This window comes from Bos taurus, chromosome 12, assembly GCF_002263795.3.
Source record: "Bos taurus isolate L1 Dominette 01449 registration number 42190680 breed Hereford chromosome 12, ARS-UCD2.0, whole genome shotgun sequence".
NCBI classification, from domain to species: domain Eukaryota; kingdom Metazoa; phylum Chordata; class Mammalia; order Artiodactyla; family Bovidae; genus Bos; species Bos taurus.
Genome location: NC_037339.1, coordinates 20,624,629 through 20,640,677, shown reverse-complemented (window position 1 = coordinate 20,640,677; position 16,049 = coordinate 20,624,629). Strand labels below are relative to the sequence as shown.

General features: G+C 41.9%; 1 protein-coding gene across 1 annotated transcript in view; it reads right to left on the bottom strand.

Annotated features, from left to right (window-relative positions):
- The window catches only part of FAM124A (family with sequence similarity 124 member A), a 117,618-nt gene that overhangs the window by 69,617 nt on the left and 31,952 nt on the right, over positions 1-16,049 (bottom strand). The window contains exon 3 of the mRNA XM_002691743.6: positions 7,136-7,869. Within this exon, the coding sequence (XP_002691789.1) occupies positions 7,136-7,869 (734 nt within the window). The remainder of the gene's footprint in view (positions 1-7,135; positions 7,870-16,049) is intronic.

Below are 16,049 nucleotides of genomic sequence, written 5' to 3'. Positions count from 1 at the left end.
GAGCAACTGAACTGAACTGACTGAAGGAGGTAAAAGACGAAGTCAGAAAACTATCTGGAAAGAAATCAAAGATATACCATATCCTTGGATTGGAAGAATCAATATTGTGAAAATGACTATAATATCCAAAGCAATCTACAGATTCAGTGCAATCCCTGTCAAATTACCAGTGGTATTTTTCACAGAATTAGAACAAAAAATTTCACAATTTGTACAAAAACACAAGTCTCCAACTAATCAAAGCAATCTTGAGAAAGAAGAACAGAGCTAGAGGAATCAGGCTCCCTGACTTCAGACTATACTACAAAGCTACCGTAACGAAGACAGTTTGTTCCTGGCACAAAAACAGAAATACAGATCAATGGAACAGGGCAGAAAGTCCAGGGATAAACCCACACACCTGTGGCCAACTAATCTGTGACAAAGAAGGCAAGAATATACAATGGAGAAAAGACAGTCTCTTCAACAAGTGGCACTGAGAAAACTAGGCAGCTACATGTAAAGGAATGAAATTAGAACACTTCCTAACACTATACACACACAAAAAATAACACAAAATGGATTAAAGACCTAAAGTAAGACCTAAATACAAAACTCTTTGAGGAAAACAGAGACATTCTTTGATAGGAATTGCAGCAAGATCTTCTGGGACTCACTTCCTAGATGGACCTATTGTCATACAGAGGAAAGGCGGAAAGAGAAAGTCAAATATCATATAATATTGCTAATATGTGGAATCTAGAAAAACGGTACAGGTGAACTTATCTGCAAACCAGAAACAGTCAGAAATGCAGAAAACAAACTTACAGGTTACCAGGGTGAGGGAGGGGATGGAATGAATTGGGAGATTGGGATTGACATATATACACCACTATATATAAAATAAATAACTAATGAGAGCCTACTGTATAGGACAGGGAACTCAACGCTCTGCGTGTGTGCTAAGTCGCTTTGGTCGTGTCCGACTCTTTGGGACCCCATGGACTGTAGCCCACCAGGTTCCTCAGTCCATGGGATTTTCCAGGCAAGGATACTGGAGTGGGTTGCCATGCCCTCCTCCATGGGATCTTCCCAACCCAGGGGTTGAACCCATGTCTCTTTTGTCTCCTGCATTGACAGGCATGTTCTTTACCACTAGCACCACCTGGGAAGCCCACTCAATGCTCTGTGGTGACCTAAGTGAAAAGGAAATCCAAAAGCAAAGTGGATATATGTAGATGAATAACTGATTCATTTTGCTGTTCAGCAGAAACTAATGCAACGGTGTAAAGAAACTATAAAAAGATAAAAGAGTGAATTTTACAAAAAATAATTCCAAATTCTTAAAAGAGGTTGAGTAGGTCCCAGAAACAAACCTCTCAGCTTTTCTCCTTCAGAGGAATTAAACACTGAAGGAGGTCTCTGAAATATGGACTGTCGAGTCAATGGGGCAGGATGAAGAAATAAATGCAACCTATATTTTAAGAAAGCAACTAAAAACTACCCAGCCAAGATCGTCTTCAGTGTATAACCGCACTCAAATGAACAAAAGCATGTATGTTGAAAATGAAACTCGGGAACCACACTGCTAAGGAGAATGTGGGAAAAAAAGGTGCTGTTTCCACTGCGTCCCTCCTCCCACAACCAAAACATCTTAATTTGCTAAAGATTGAAGCATATAAATTTTTACTTTTAAAAGGAACTTAAAAGAGTTGGATTGACTTCCCTGGTGGCTTAGACAGTAAAGAATCTGCTTGCAATGTGGGAGACCTGGGTTTGATCCCTGGGTTGGGAAGACCCCCTGGAGAAGGGAATGGCAATGCACTTCATTATTCTTGTCTGAAGAATTCCATGTATAGAGGAGCCTGATGGGCTATAGTCCATTGAAGTCACAAAGATTTGGGCACAATGGAGCGACTAACACACACACACACACACACACACACACACACACACACACAGGTGGGCAGGTGTATCAAGCTAGAGCAGAGAGCGTCTTTCTACAGTGATGCAGTAACAGTAACCTATTCAAACAGCCATAATCAAGAACTGTGAGAGGGGACCATTATTCATTTCTTCCCACATTAATTTAACTCTTTAACATACTGCCATTTTGGACAAAAGCCCAAATTCCTGAAACCCCCACGATACAAATCTTTTTCTCTTACTCTTTTCATACTTGGATGCTCTAAATTCAAAAGCCTGTACCCATACAGACTGTATAGCTATTTAAATCTGTGACTTTTCTTTGAAATATTCTTTCAATGGTTCCTTCGAGTGGGTTTCAGGCCAAGCTTTCTTACTTTATTCTTTCATTTATATTATTACAGGGATTGAGGGGGGAAAAAAGTATTCTAGATAACACAAAAAGGAAAAATTCCCTCAGAAAAAATCACATTCATTTTGGACTTTTAGTATAAACAAAGTCCTTTCATTAATTTTTACTTATGCAAATGCATTATGTTTTGCATAAAGAATTGGCAGTCTTCAAATACAGAAGAAAACTTTTCTCACATTTCAAGAGAGATTATAAAACAGGTACAGAAATACAAAGGATCATAAAAGACTAGTATAAGCAACTATATGCCAATAAAATAGACAACCTAGAGTAAGTGGACAAATTCTTAGCAAATTTCCTGAAACTGAACAGGAAAAAATAAAAAATATGAACACATCAACCATAAGTACTGAAATTGAAACTGTGATGGAAAAACTCCCAGAAAATAAAAGTCCAGGACCAGATGGCTTCACAGGCAGATTCTTTCAAACATTTAGTGAAGACTTAACATCCATCCTATTCTGAAAAATTGCAAAGGAAGGAACACTCCCAGACTTATGCTGTGAGGCCACCATCACTCTGATACCAAAACCAAACACAGATACCACAAAAAAGAAAATTATAAGCCAATATTACCAATGAACATGGACACAAAAATCAACAAGATAACTAGCAAAATGAATCCAACAATATATTAAAAGGGTAACACACCATGAAAAACTGGGATTTATCCCAGGGATGTAAGGAGTTTTCAATATTCACAAATCAGAATGATACACCACATTAACAGACTGAAGAATAAAAACATATGATCATCTCAACAGGATGCAGGAGCAGAAAAAGCTCCTGACAAAATTCAACACCCATTTATGTTAAAACCTCTCCAGAAAGTGGGCATAGAGGAAAACTATCTCAACATAATAAAGACAAAATATGACAAACCCACAGCCAACATCATACTCAAACATGAAAAACTGAAAGCATTTCCTCTAAGTTCAGGAACAAGACATGGATGTCCACTCTCACCACTTTTATTCAACGTAGTTTTGGCAGTCAGAGAAGAAAAAGAAATAAAAGGAATCCAAATTGGAAAAAAGAAGTAAAACTGTCACTGTTTGCAGATGACATGATACTACACACAGAATATCTTAGAAATGCTACCAGAAAACTACTAGAGCTCATACATGAATTTGGTAGAGTTGTTGGATACAAAGTTAACACACAGAAATCTCTTGCATTCCTATACACCAACAACAATAGATCAGGAAGAGAAATTAAGGAAACAATCCCGATTTACCATTGAACATCAAAAAGAATAAAACACCCAGGAATAAACCTACCTACAGAGGCAAAAGACCTGTACTCCAGGACCTATAAGATGCTGATCAAAGAAATAGAAGATGACACAGACAGATAGAAAGCTATACCGTATTCTTACACTGGAAGAATAAATATTGTCAAAATGACTATACTGCCCAAGGTGGTCTACAGATTCAATGCCTATCAAATTACCAAAGGCAGTTTTTTGCAGCTCTAGAATAATAAAATCTTAAAATTTGTATGGAAACACAAGACCCCGAGGAGCCAAAGTAATCTTAAGAAAGAAAACCAGGGCTGGAGGAATCAGGCTCCCTGACTTCAGCCTATACTACCAAGCTACGGACAGTATGGTCGAGTACAAAGACAGACTTATAGATCAATGGAACAGAACAGAAAGCCCAGAATTAAACCCCTGCACCTTTGGTCAATTAATCGTGACAAAGAAGTCAAGAACATACAGCGGAGAAAAGACAATCTTCAACAAGTGGTGCTGGGAGAACAGCCAGCCACATGTAAAAGAATAAAACTAGAACACTAGCACCATACACAAAAAAAGTCTCAAAATGGATTAAAGACCTAAATGTAAGACCAGATTCTATAAAACCCTTAGAAAAAACATAGGCAGAATACGCTTTGACATAAATCACAGCAAGATCTTCTATTCATAGCCTACAGAAATGAAAATAAAAACAAAAATAAACAAATGGGACCTAATTAAACTTAAAAGCTTTTGCACAGCAAAGGAAACCATAAACAAAACAAAAAGACAACCCAAAGAATGGGAGAAACTATTTGCAAATGGTGCAACCAACAAATGATTAATCTCTAAAATATACAAACAGCTCATGTAGTTCAGTATCAAAAACACAAACCCAATCAAAAAATAGGCACAAGATCTAAACAGATGTTTCTCCAAAGACAACATAGAGATAACCAAAACAAAACAAAACAAAAACCCATGAAAAGATGTTCAGTTCAGTTCAGTCGCTCAGTTGTGTCCGACTCTTTGCGACCTCATGAATCACAGCACGCCAGGCCTCCCTGTCCATCACCAACTCCCAGAGTTCATTCAAACTCACGTCCATGGAGTCGGTGATGCCATCCAGCCATCTCATCCTCTGTCGTCCCCTTCTCCTCCTGCCCCCAATCCCTCCCAGCATCAGTCTTTTCCAATGAGTCAACTCTTCGCATGAGGTGGCCAAAGTACTGGAGTTTCAGCTTTAGCATCATTCCTTCCAAAGAACACCCAGGACTGATCTCCTTTAGAATGGACTGGTTGGATCTCCTTGCAGTCCAAGGGACTCTCAAGAGTCTTCTCCAACACCACAGTTCAAAAGCATCAATTCTTCAGTGTTCAGCTTTCTTCACAGCTTTCTCTCACATCCATACATGACTACTGGAAAAACAATAGCCTTGACTAGGCAGACCTTTTCACTAATTATTAGAGAAATGCAAATCAAAACTACAAGGAAGTATCACTTCACACTGGTCAGAATGGCCAGCATGAAAAAATCTACAAACAATAAATGCTGGAGAGGGTGTGGAGAAAAAGGAACTCTCTTACACTCTTGGTAGGAATGTAAATTGGTACAACCACTATGGAGAACCGCTTTGAGGTTCCTTAAAAAAACAAACAGAAATACCATGTGATCCAGCAATCCTATTCCTAGGCATATATCTGGAGAAAACCATAATTCAAAAAGAATGCATATACCCCAGTGTTCACTGCAGCACTCCTTACAATAGCCTAGACATGGAAGCAACCTAAGTGTCCAACTGACAAATAAATGGATAAAGAAGATATGGTACATATATACAATGGAATATCACTCAGCCATAAAAAAGATTAAAATAATGCCACTTGCAGCAATATGGATGGACCTAGAGATTAACATTCTAAGTGAAGTAAGCCAAAGACAAATATAATATCACTTATATGTGGAATCTAAAAAATTATAGAAATAAACTTATTTACAAAACAGAAGCAGATGTACAGACTTCAAAAACAAACTTATGGTTATCAAAGGGGGAAAAGGTGGAGGGCAGAGGATAAACTAGAAGGTTGGGATTAACATATATATAAACTATATATAAAATAGACAATCAACAAGGACTTGTTGTATAGCACGAGGAACTCCACTTAATATTCCATAATAACCTCATGAAAAAAGAATCTGAAAAAGAATAGATATACGTATAACTGAAACACTGCTGTATACCTGAAATGAACACAACATTGTAAATCAACTATACTCCAATATAAAATAAAAATTAAAACAAATAGGGTTTAGTTCAGTGAATAATAAAGCAATATTATATCGTATTTGCATAATTCAAAGAGAAATCTGAAAATTACCTATTTCCTTTAAATCGTAAATATTTCAAGGTGACTTTTTTGACTTGAGCAATGTGGCCTAGCTATAGTTTGAACCAGGTATCTGACATGTGCCAAATTCTCACTTCATTTTGCAATATGTGGATTATACTTCTGATGTTTAACACTAAAACCAACAGAAACCATGAAACTTTACCTGTGATTCAAGTAAATACAATCAGCCAACACCTTTCAAGACAACGTTGCCTAATTTGCTATCAGCTTTCTCCTCTCAGGTAGCCATTTGTGAAAACCGAGATGCCAAAGGCAGAGGCATTTCAGAAAGACAAAATTGTATATGCCTGGAACTGATTTACCTGTTATTAATAATTCTAGAAAGCCTGGGTCTTGAAAGCATGTATCAGGTAGGGCATATATAGGACATTCTTAAATCTATATGCTCAATTTTGAATTTAAGAGTGTAACTTAATGACTTCTAAAGAGTTGGGATAATTGCTGGAAGGATGGGAGAAGAAAGGGGTCCAGTAATTGAACCAAGACATTAACCACAGAAGCAACAGAAGAGCCTACTGCATCCATTTCCTTCTATGTGTTTACTCCCCTCTTCCCATGCTTAATGAAACCAGAAGCCCCAAAGACATCACAGTACTCCTTAAAACGCCTAGAAGGCATTTCCCAGTAATCATTGAATTTTAACAACGTAATGCCCAGTAGCAGGAGGGTGAAGGGTGGAAAGTAGGCGAGGCACCAGAGCAAAGAAGAAAACATATCTTCTCTACTGAATGTCAACATATTTTACAATTGTCACGGATGGCTTTTCCTGAAGTTCCTTTGTGGAAATGAAGAATTCATTGGTAAAAACCGCCTACTTGTGAGGGAGTAGACTAAACAATCTTTAATAGCGAATTCCCTGGGATATCAGCTCATTCAAGATCCCCTGGAACCACAAGCATGTAGTGGATGGATGCTTATCACACGAGAGGGATCAGCTATTGCTGGCCTGGGGCACGTGACCTTGGCAGCAAAGTGAAAACCATTTAATTAGAGGACAACTTGACTTGATCTTCAAGCCAGAAAGAGGGTCACTGATCCCTCCTTTTTCTTAACTCCTTGTTTCCTAACAGGTACTTGCTAGGGTTTCAGGAAAAGCCATTTCACTTGTTTCTCTGTTATCATCAAAGGGAGACAGACACAGGGAGACAGATGGACATTCCCCCAGGTACCTGCAGAAGGATCTTGTTGCCGTCATGGTCCTCTGTCTGCCAGCGCCCCTCACTGATGGGGCTGCAAGGGTTGGGCAAGAGCGGCACCAGCTCGCCGATGTCCCTGACCCGGAACTCCAGCACGGAGGAGTCGGTGGGGACCGGAGTCTGGTCACAGGGCAGTCTCTTGAGGGAAAACTGGATGTCCATGTCCAGATTGGAGAAAATGGGGAAGATGCAGAAGTCCGCTTTCTTCTGGCTGGGGCTCCGCTTGAGGATCAGCTCATAGAACTTGAGGATGTCGGCGTAGTTGTCATGGCGACAGTAGATGGTGAAGCGCACTATCTCCTTGCCGTAGTGCACCGGCCGGATGGCCCAGAGCGGCGTCCCCGGGGCCAGCGTGAAGAAGTCCTGGCTGCAGGGCAGGTAAGGCAGGAACTTGCCAGGCACGCGCTCCGTGTGGTGGTGGCGCCAGGGCGGCCGCTGCAGCGTGCGGTGCAGCTGCAGGATCGGCTCCTCGCCGTATTCCTCCTGCAGGAAGAGCACCACCGCCAGCGCCGGCTGTGCCGCCTTGGGGACCCTCCTCCGCCGGCGGCACGCCCGCCTTTCCGAGACCCTGAACAGCGGGAGGTCCGGGTGGATCCACGCCAAGACCTTGTCGATGGCCTCCTGCAGGGGGCGGGATTCCCCTGGGTCCGCGATGATGTGGATGCTGACCAGGAAAGGGTCCTGCACCTCCTCGGTGGAGTACTCACCTAGCGACACACACAAAGAAACCCCAGAGAACACATGGTGACTACTTCATGAAGGTGGCCCGCGGTGACATGCAAGGTCTTGGCAGAAACAGAAGCTCCATTTGAACTGACTCCTTGATCTTATGAAATCCTGAACCCAAGTTCACGTGCAAATAGGAGTGTTGGGGCACCCAGCTGCCTGCCAATGCAGGAGACATAGGAGACTGGGGTTTCATCCCTGGGTCGGGAAGATCCCTGGAGGAGGGAATGGCAACCCACTCCAGTATTCTTGCCTGGAGACTGCCATGGACAGAGGAGCCTGGTGGGCTACAGTCCATACGTGGCAAAGAGTTGGACACACGACTGAAGGGACATAGCTGGGCATACACAACAGCAGCCCCAAACTCAAGAACTATTACCCTGGTTCCCAAGCTGCATGGTATTAGGACGACCTTGGTGTGGTACTGCAGCAGGTTGAACGTATCTTCCATTGAACGACACAGTTAAGTCTCCATGCATTTGGAAAGGATACCAGGGCCCTTAGGGAAGAGCTGTACATTAAGCATTAGGTGTACAACATTTCCTTCCCAGGTGGTGCTAAAATACAGAACCTGCCTGCCAATGCAGGAGATATAAGAGACATGGGTTCGATCCCTGGGTTGGGAAGATCCATTTATACCATTTAGAATTTCCTAGGGTTACTGTAGTGCCTTCCCCCACAAATGTTCCCTATAAGCACTCCTTTGGTTTGCTTATTTCGTTGGCTTATTCATCACTTTGCTCATTCATTTAACATTTATGGAACCCTTTCTTCACCAGGTACTTCCTCTAATGGACACATCAAGCCCTGGCTGGTGAGGCATCCTGCTGGACTGTCATGCTGGTGGGGTGGCCAGGAGGTGATCGTCTTGCTGCTGGAGACACAGGGAAGAACAATCCAGGGGGAGGGGGTGAACCCCATGTTCTGTCAGAGCTTCCTAGGCCTGTGGTTTGGGGTGGGCTGAGGCATAGTTGGACCATCACTGCCCGTGTCATGCTGCCTTTTGGACCCCTCCTTGGGCCACATCCACCCAGAAGCCCGCACATCCCGAGTGGGTCAGTTCCCCTCCCCATGTCCTCTGGCAGAACATCGGATAACAAGTGTGAAGTTGATATTTACCTTGCAACCTTCTCCCATGGGGTGAAAAGTTTGCTGGCCACCCTACTTAAGGAATGTTCAGCATATTTTATCAGATAACCTGATAAAAACCCTATTCTTATTTACAATGGCTGTCTTTTAAGTTGTATGACCATCCAAGGGAAACCAAGGAAAATTTAAGTCTATTGTGACTTGGAGGGCAAGATTCATCTACCATCTAGATCTGTCTCTACATATATGCCTCGCAGTGTCCACTAGGGTGTTAGGCACAGGGCCATCGTGCTGTCAGTAACGTTTGAGAAGAATGATGTCCTTGTAGGAACCATCATTTCAATCGGTTCACATGATGAAAGGTGATTTTTTGGTAGTTAAACAAGACATTTCAAGTGGGTTGACAGGTACATTTCATCACAGGCACCAATGATAACATGGTCTTAATTTTCCTGGAGCAAAACCTGTCTGAATTTTCATTGGAACCCTGACTCTTAAATCTCTCACTTGGGAACATTTGTGTGTGAGAGCTCAGTCATGTCCAACTCTTTGTGACCCCATGGACTGTAGCCAACCAGGCTCTTCTGTCCATGGGATTCCCCAGGCAAGAATACTGGAATGGGTTGTCATTTCTTCAGGGGATGTTCCCAGCCCAGGGATTGAACCTGCTTCTCCTGCATTGGCAGGTAGATTCTTTACCACTGCACCACTTGGGAAACCCATTTCAGGAACATTTAGCTCAGTATATTGTTGCCTCTTTCTCTTTCACTCATTCATCCACGTGTTTCTTGAGCTATCGCTATGTACCAGGCACTGGGAGACAAGGAAGCTGGCACCATGATTACTACACAGTCCATTACTATAGACTCTGGCATGACTAGTGCCCCCTCAGAGTGTATGACCTGCACAGCCACAGGCAGCAGCCGTAAAGAACCATGAGCCACAAATGAGACCCTCATAACTTAGCTGGGCAACACCAACATAAAAGATTAAAATTCAATCTGACATAAATCTATAGGAGATATGGTACAGGAGCATCTTCGATGCGGGAGGATTCTAAAGTCACAATGACATAAACATTTACTATAGACTATCTACCACTGAAGGTCCCTTGAATTTCCAAGATGGAACTAGAAGGTCCTGACTTGCAACAAGACCACACAGCCAGATAGATATTCCTTTGGTTGACTAGTAAATGAAATAAAGGCTTGCAGCATGGCTGTTATAAGAGTCTTGCATCATTTAAACACTAGACCCCTGCTCAGTAGGCTGTGTCTTTCATCTATAAGAGGCTTCTGGAACCGAAGGATGACTAATGTAACAACAAAGTGAAGTCTCCGTACTCCCACGATCATGGAGTTGAATGGTGGGTGGAATTATTTAAGCTCTCCCTCTCTCTCTGGTTGAACATGTATTCCCAAACTGATACGAGTTAAGTATGAGCATGATGCAATTTCAATTTACTATCATACCACAAAGGAAGGAGCAATTTTTTCTCCACAGGGCCTCTGAGAAGGCTTTCTGGAAGAGGCTCCAGGTGAATTGGGTTTTGATGGGTCAACAACATCTCACAATAACCCCAAATGCGGGAGAGATCACTGCAGGAAGAGGGAAGACTGTTTACGAAGGCACAGATCAGTATGAAAAACAAGCACATTTGGAAGTGGGTGGTGAGTAACTCTGAAACACGGCAACAGATGCAGAAGGAAAAATGGACTGGAGCCAAGTTGTACAGGGCTTCAGCTCAATTTGGGATAAGGGGGCAGTGGAAAGTTTTAATAAAGGGATGTTGGAATCAAGTCAGCGGAGGTTGGCTGCAGGCAAAGTAAGAAGTTGGAAAATGAGTGATGAGTCTAGTAAGAGATAACAAGGATGTGGGAAATTACATTATTGGCCCTGGTTCTTTCTTCTCTCTTGTCACCTTTCTCTCTGCCATGTGGCTTTACACTTCCTTCCACTAAATGGTTAAAGTGCATTCCCCCACCCTTTGACTTTGAATGAGACCACATGGCTAGCTTTGGCCAACGGAAACACACAACAGTAGCGTGTGTTTTGGCTTGCCTTCCTGTGCCTCTGACATTTCCACAAGAAGAACACGCTTGGGCCAGCCCACTGGAGCCAGAAGGGAGGATGAGAGCCATGTGGAGCAGACCCAGCCTAGCTGAGCCTAGTCTCCATCAGCCAGGACCGGACACCCAAAGACATGTGGTAAGAGCCACCCAACTAAGCTTGGTCTGGATCAGCTGACTCAAGCCACTGTTTGGGGATTGTTGTTACACAGCGATACTTACAGCTGCAGGCAGAGTCAGTGGGTATACAGAGGAGACATAGTCTTAGGCTATTCAGGAAGCACAGGGAGTCCAGGGCCTGGGGACGGGGGCAGGAAAAGCAGGAGAGGAGTTGACCTTGACGTTTCTGGCATAAGCAACTTGTCTGATATTGATATTTAACTGAGATAGAAAACAGAGGAAGAATGGCAGGTTTGTGGGGAAAGATGAGCTCTCCTTTGGCCAGGCTGGCTTGAGATGCCCCAGTGACTTCCAGGAGGGATGTGTTGTTGGCAGTGGACCTGCGCGTTGCTGAGGTGATGGGCTGAACTCAAGGATGGACCAGTTACCGTTAGGCCACATTCGCTTTCATGCAGTTACTTCTTAAGTGTGTGACCATATTGAAAGAGTTGGATGCGACTTAGTGATCAAACACCAAGATATTGATTTGAACCGGTGAAAATTCACCTGGATGGCTTTAAAAACAAGCAGAATTCATGGGTGATTCTGGTCCTTTTCTTTGCATGCTCTTTCTGCTCACCTGGCTACTTTCTGTTTCACTGAACATGAGCACCACTATCAACAGAAGTGCAGCTGATGCAAAAGTAGTGAAAACACAGACCAATGACATTTCCCACCGGTCAGGAGCTTCACCGGTGGCAGGAGACACCACAGTCACCAGCGATGCCCATTTCACTTTTCCATGGTGTCCTCATCACCCACCACTGGAGATACATGATTCACTAAACAGTAATGGATGCTCACTATAAATGGAAAAGAAGGGCTTTGAATAATTTGGGAATGAAGACACTCACTTGAGAAGATTATTAATGGTTTCTATGAGGGAAAGAAAGACACATGGGGTAGGAAGAGTGTTTGGGAAAAGAAGTCATCAGAGCATCAGACAGTCCCAATAAGATCCTGACCCCATCACACTCAGGGTGTGCAGGCGGCCACGGGTGTGGGGTGAAGTTGTTGGCTAACACACAAATGACATTTGGCGTGGGCTGGCATCTTCTCAACATTCTATATGTATGAACTCACAGAATCCTCATAAACAACCCCAAAAGGAGGAGGTGCGACTCTCGTCCTCATTTTATTATTACTTTAAAAATTTATTTATTTTAATGGGAGGCTAATTACTTTACAATATTGTGATGGTTTTGCCATACATTGACATGAATCAGCCATGGGTACATGTGTCCCCATCCTGAATCCCCCACCTACCTCCCTCCCCATCCCATCCCTCTGGGTTGTCCCAGAGCACCAGCTTTGAGTGCCCTGCTTTATGCATTGAACTTGCACTGGTCATCTGTTTTACATATGGAAATATACATGTTTCAATGCTATTCTCTCATATCATCCTACCCTCACCTTCTCCCACATAGTCCAAAAGTCTGTTCTTTACATCTGTGTCTTTTTTGCTATCTTGCGTATAGGGTCATTGTTACTGCCTTTCTAAATTCTATATATATGTGTTAGTACACTGTATTGGTGTTTCTCTTTCTGACTTACTTCACTCTGTATAATAGGTTCCAGTTTCATCCACCTCATTAGAACTGACTCAAATGCACCCTTTTTGTTAGCTGAGAAATATTCCATTGTGTATATGTACCTAGACTGTGTGGATCACAACAAACTGTAGAAAATTCTTAAAGAGATGGGAATACCAGACCACCTGACCTGCCTCTTGAGATATCTGTATGCAGGTCAGGAAGCAACAGTTAGAACTGGACATGGAACAACAAATTGGTTCCTAATAGGGAAAGGAGTATGTCAAGGCTGTATACTGTCACCCTGCTTATTTAACTTATATGCAGAGTACATCATGTGAAATGCTGGGCTGGAAGAAGCACAAGCTGGAATCAAGATTGCCGGGAGAAATATCAATAACCTCAGAAATGCAGATGACATCACCCTTATGAAGAACTAAAAAGCCTCTTGATGAAAGTGAAAGAGGAGAGTGAAAAAGTTGGCTTAAAGCTCAACATTCAGAAAATGAAGATCATGGCATCTGGTCCCATCATTTCATGGCAAATAGATGGGGAAACAGTGAAAACAGTGACAGATTTTATATTTTTGGGCTCCAAAATCACTGCAGATGGTGACTGCAGCCATGAAATTTAAAGACACTTGCTCCTTGGAAGAAAAGTTATGACCAACATAGACAGGGTATTAAAAAGCAGAGATATTACTTTGCCAACAAAGGTCCATCTAGTCAAGACTATGGTTTTTCCAGTAGTCATGTATGGATGTGAGGGTTGGACTATAAAGAAAGCTGAGTGCTGAAGAATTGATACTTTTGAACTGTGGTGTTGGAGAAGACTCTTGAAGGAGATCCAACCAGTCCATTCTAAAGGAGATCAGTCCTGAGTGTTCACTGGAAGGACTAATGTTGAAGCTGAAACTCCAATACTTTGGCCACCTGATGTGAAGAACTGACTCATTTGAAAAGACCCTGATGCTGGAAAAGATTGAAGGCAGGAGGAGAAGGGGACAACAGAGGATGAGATGGTTGGATGACATCACTGACACGATGGCATTACTATAGACATGAGTTTGAGCAAGCTGAGAGTTGGTGATGGACAGGAAAGCCTGGTGTGCTGCAGTCCATGGGGTTGCAAAGAGTCGGACACAACTGAGCAACTGAACTGATATGTACCACAACTTTCTTATCTGTTCATCTGCTGATGGGCATCTAGGTTGCTTCCATGTCCTAGCTATTGTAAACAGTGCTGCAATGAACATTGGGGTATATGTGTCTCTTTCAATTCTGGTTTCCTTGGTGTGTATGCCCAGCAGTGGGATTGCTGGGTCATATGGCAATTCTATTTCCAGTTTTTTAAGGAATCTCCACACTGTTCTTCACAGTGGCTGTGCTAGTGTGCATTCCCACCAACAGTGTAAGAGGGTTCTCTTTTCTCCACACCCTCTCCAGCATTTATTGTTTGTAGACTTTTTGATAGCAGCCATTGTGACTGGCGTGAGATGGTACATCATTGTGGTTTTGATTTGCATTTCTCTGATAATGAGTGATGCTGACGCCTTTTCATGTGTTTGTTAGCCATCTATATGTCTTCTTTGGAGAAATGTCTGTTTAGTTCATTGGCCTATTTTTTGATTGGGTCATTTATTTTTCTGGTATTGAGCTGCATGAGCTGCTTGTGTATTTTGGAGATTAATTCCTTGTCAGTTGTTTTGCTATTATTTTCTCCCATTCTGAAGGCTGACTTTTCACGTTGCTTGTAGTTTCCTTTGTTGTGCAACAGCTTTTAAGTTTAATTAGGTCCCATTTGTTTGTTTTCATTTCCATTACTCTGGGAGGTAGGTCATAGAGGATCTTGCTGTGATTTATGTCGGAGTGTTCTGCCTATGTTTTCCTCTAAGAGTTTTATAGTTTCTGGTCTTACATTTAGATCTTTAATCCATTTTGAGATTACTTTTGTGTATGGTGTTAGAAAATTAGATCTAGTTTCATTCTTTTACAGGTGGTTGACCAGTTTTCCCAGCACCACTTGTTAAAGAGATTGTCTTTTCTTCATTGTATATTCTTGCCTCCTTTGTCAAAGATAAGGTGTCCGTACATACATGGATATATCTCTGGGCTTTCTATTTTGTTCCACTGATCTATATTTCTGTCTTTGTACTGGTATCATACTGTCTTGATGACTGTAGCTTTGTAGTATAGCCTGAAGTCAGGCAGGTTGATTCCTCCAGTTCCATTGTTCTTTCTCAAGATTGCTTTGGCTATTCAAGGTTTTGTGTGTTTCTACACAAATTGTGAAATTATTTGTTCTAGTTGGGTTAAAAGTACCATTGGTAGGTAGCTTGATAGGGATTGTGTTGGATCTATAGATTGCTTTGGGTAGTATACTCATTTTCACTATATTGATTCTTGCAACCCACAAACACGGTATATTTCTCCATCTATTTGTGTCATCTTTGATTTCTTACATCAGTGTTTTATAGTTTTCTATATATAGGTCTTTTGTTCCTTTAGGTAAATTTATTCCTAAGTATCTTATTCTTTTTGTTGCAATGGTGAATGGGACTGTTTCCTTAATTTCTCTTTCTGTTTCTCATTGTTAGTGTATAGGAATGCAAAGGATTTCTGTGTTTTAATTTTATATCCTGCAACTTTACTATATTCATTGATTAGCTCTAGTAATTTTCTGGTGGTGTCTTTAGGGTTTTCTATGTTGAGGATCATGTCATCTGCAAACAGTGAGAGTTTTACTTCTTTTCCCATCTGGATTTCTTTTCTTTCTTTTTTTTCCTCCGATTGCTGTGGGTAGGACTTCCAAAACTATGTCAAATAGTAGTGGTGAGAGTGGGCATTTTTAAATTTAATATTATTTTATGTTTAATTGAAGGATAATTGCTTAACTATATTCTGTTGTTTCTGCCATATATCAACATGAATCAGCCATAGGTATACATATGTCCCCTCTCTCTTAAGCCTCCATTCCCATCTCCCAATCCATTCCACCCCTCTAGGTTGTCACAGAGCACTGGTTTGAGCTGAGTCAAATGGCAAATTCCCACTGGCAATCTATTTTACATACGCCAGTGTATATGTTCCCAGGCTACTCTCTCAATTCATCCCACCCACCCCTTTCCTCACTGGGTCCACAAGTCTGTTCTGTATGTCTGCATCTCCATTGCTGCCCTGCAAATAGGTTCGTAAGTAACATCTTTCTAGATTTTATTTATATGTGTTAATATATATTTGCCTTTTTTCCTTCTGATCTACTTCACTCTGTATATGGGCTCTAGGTCCATCTACCTCATTAGAACCGACTCAA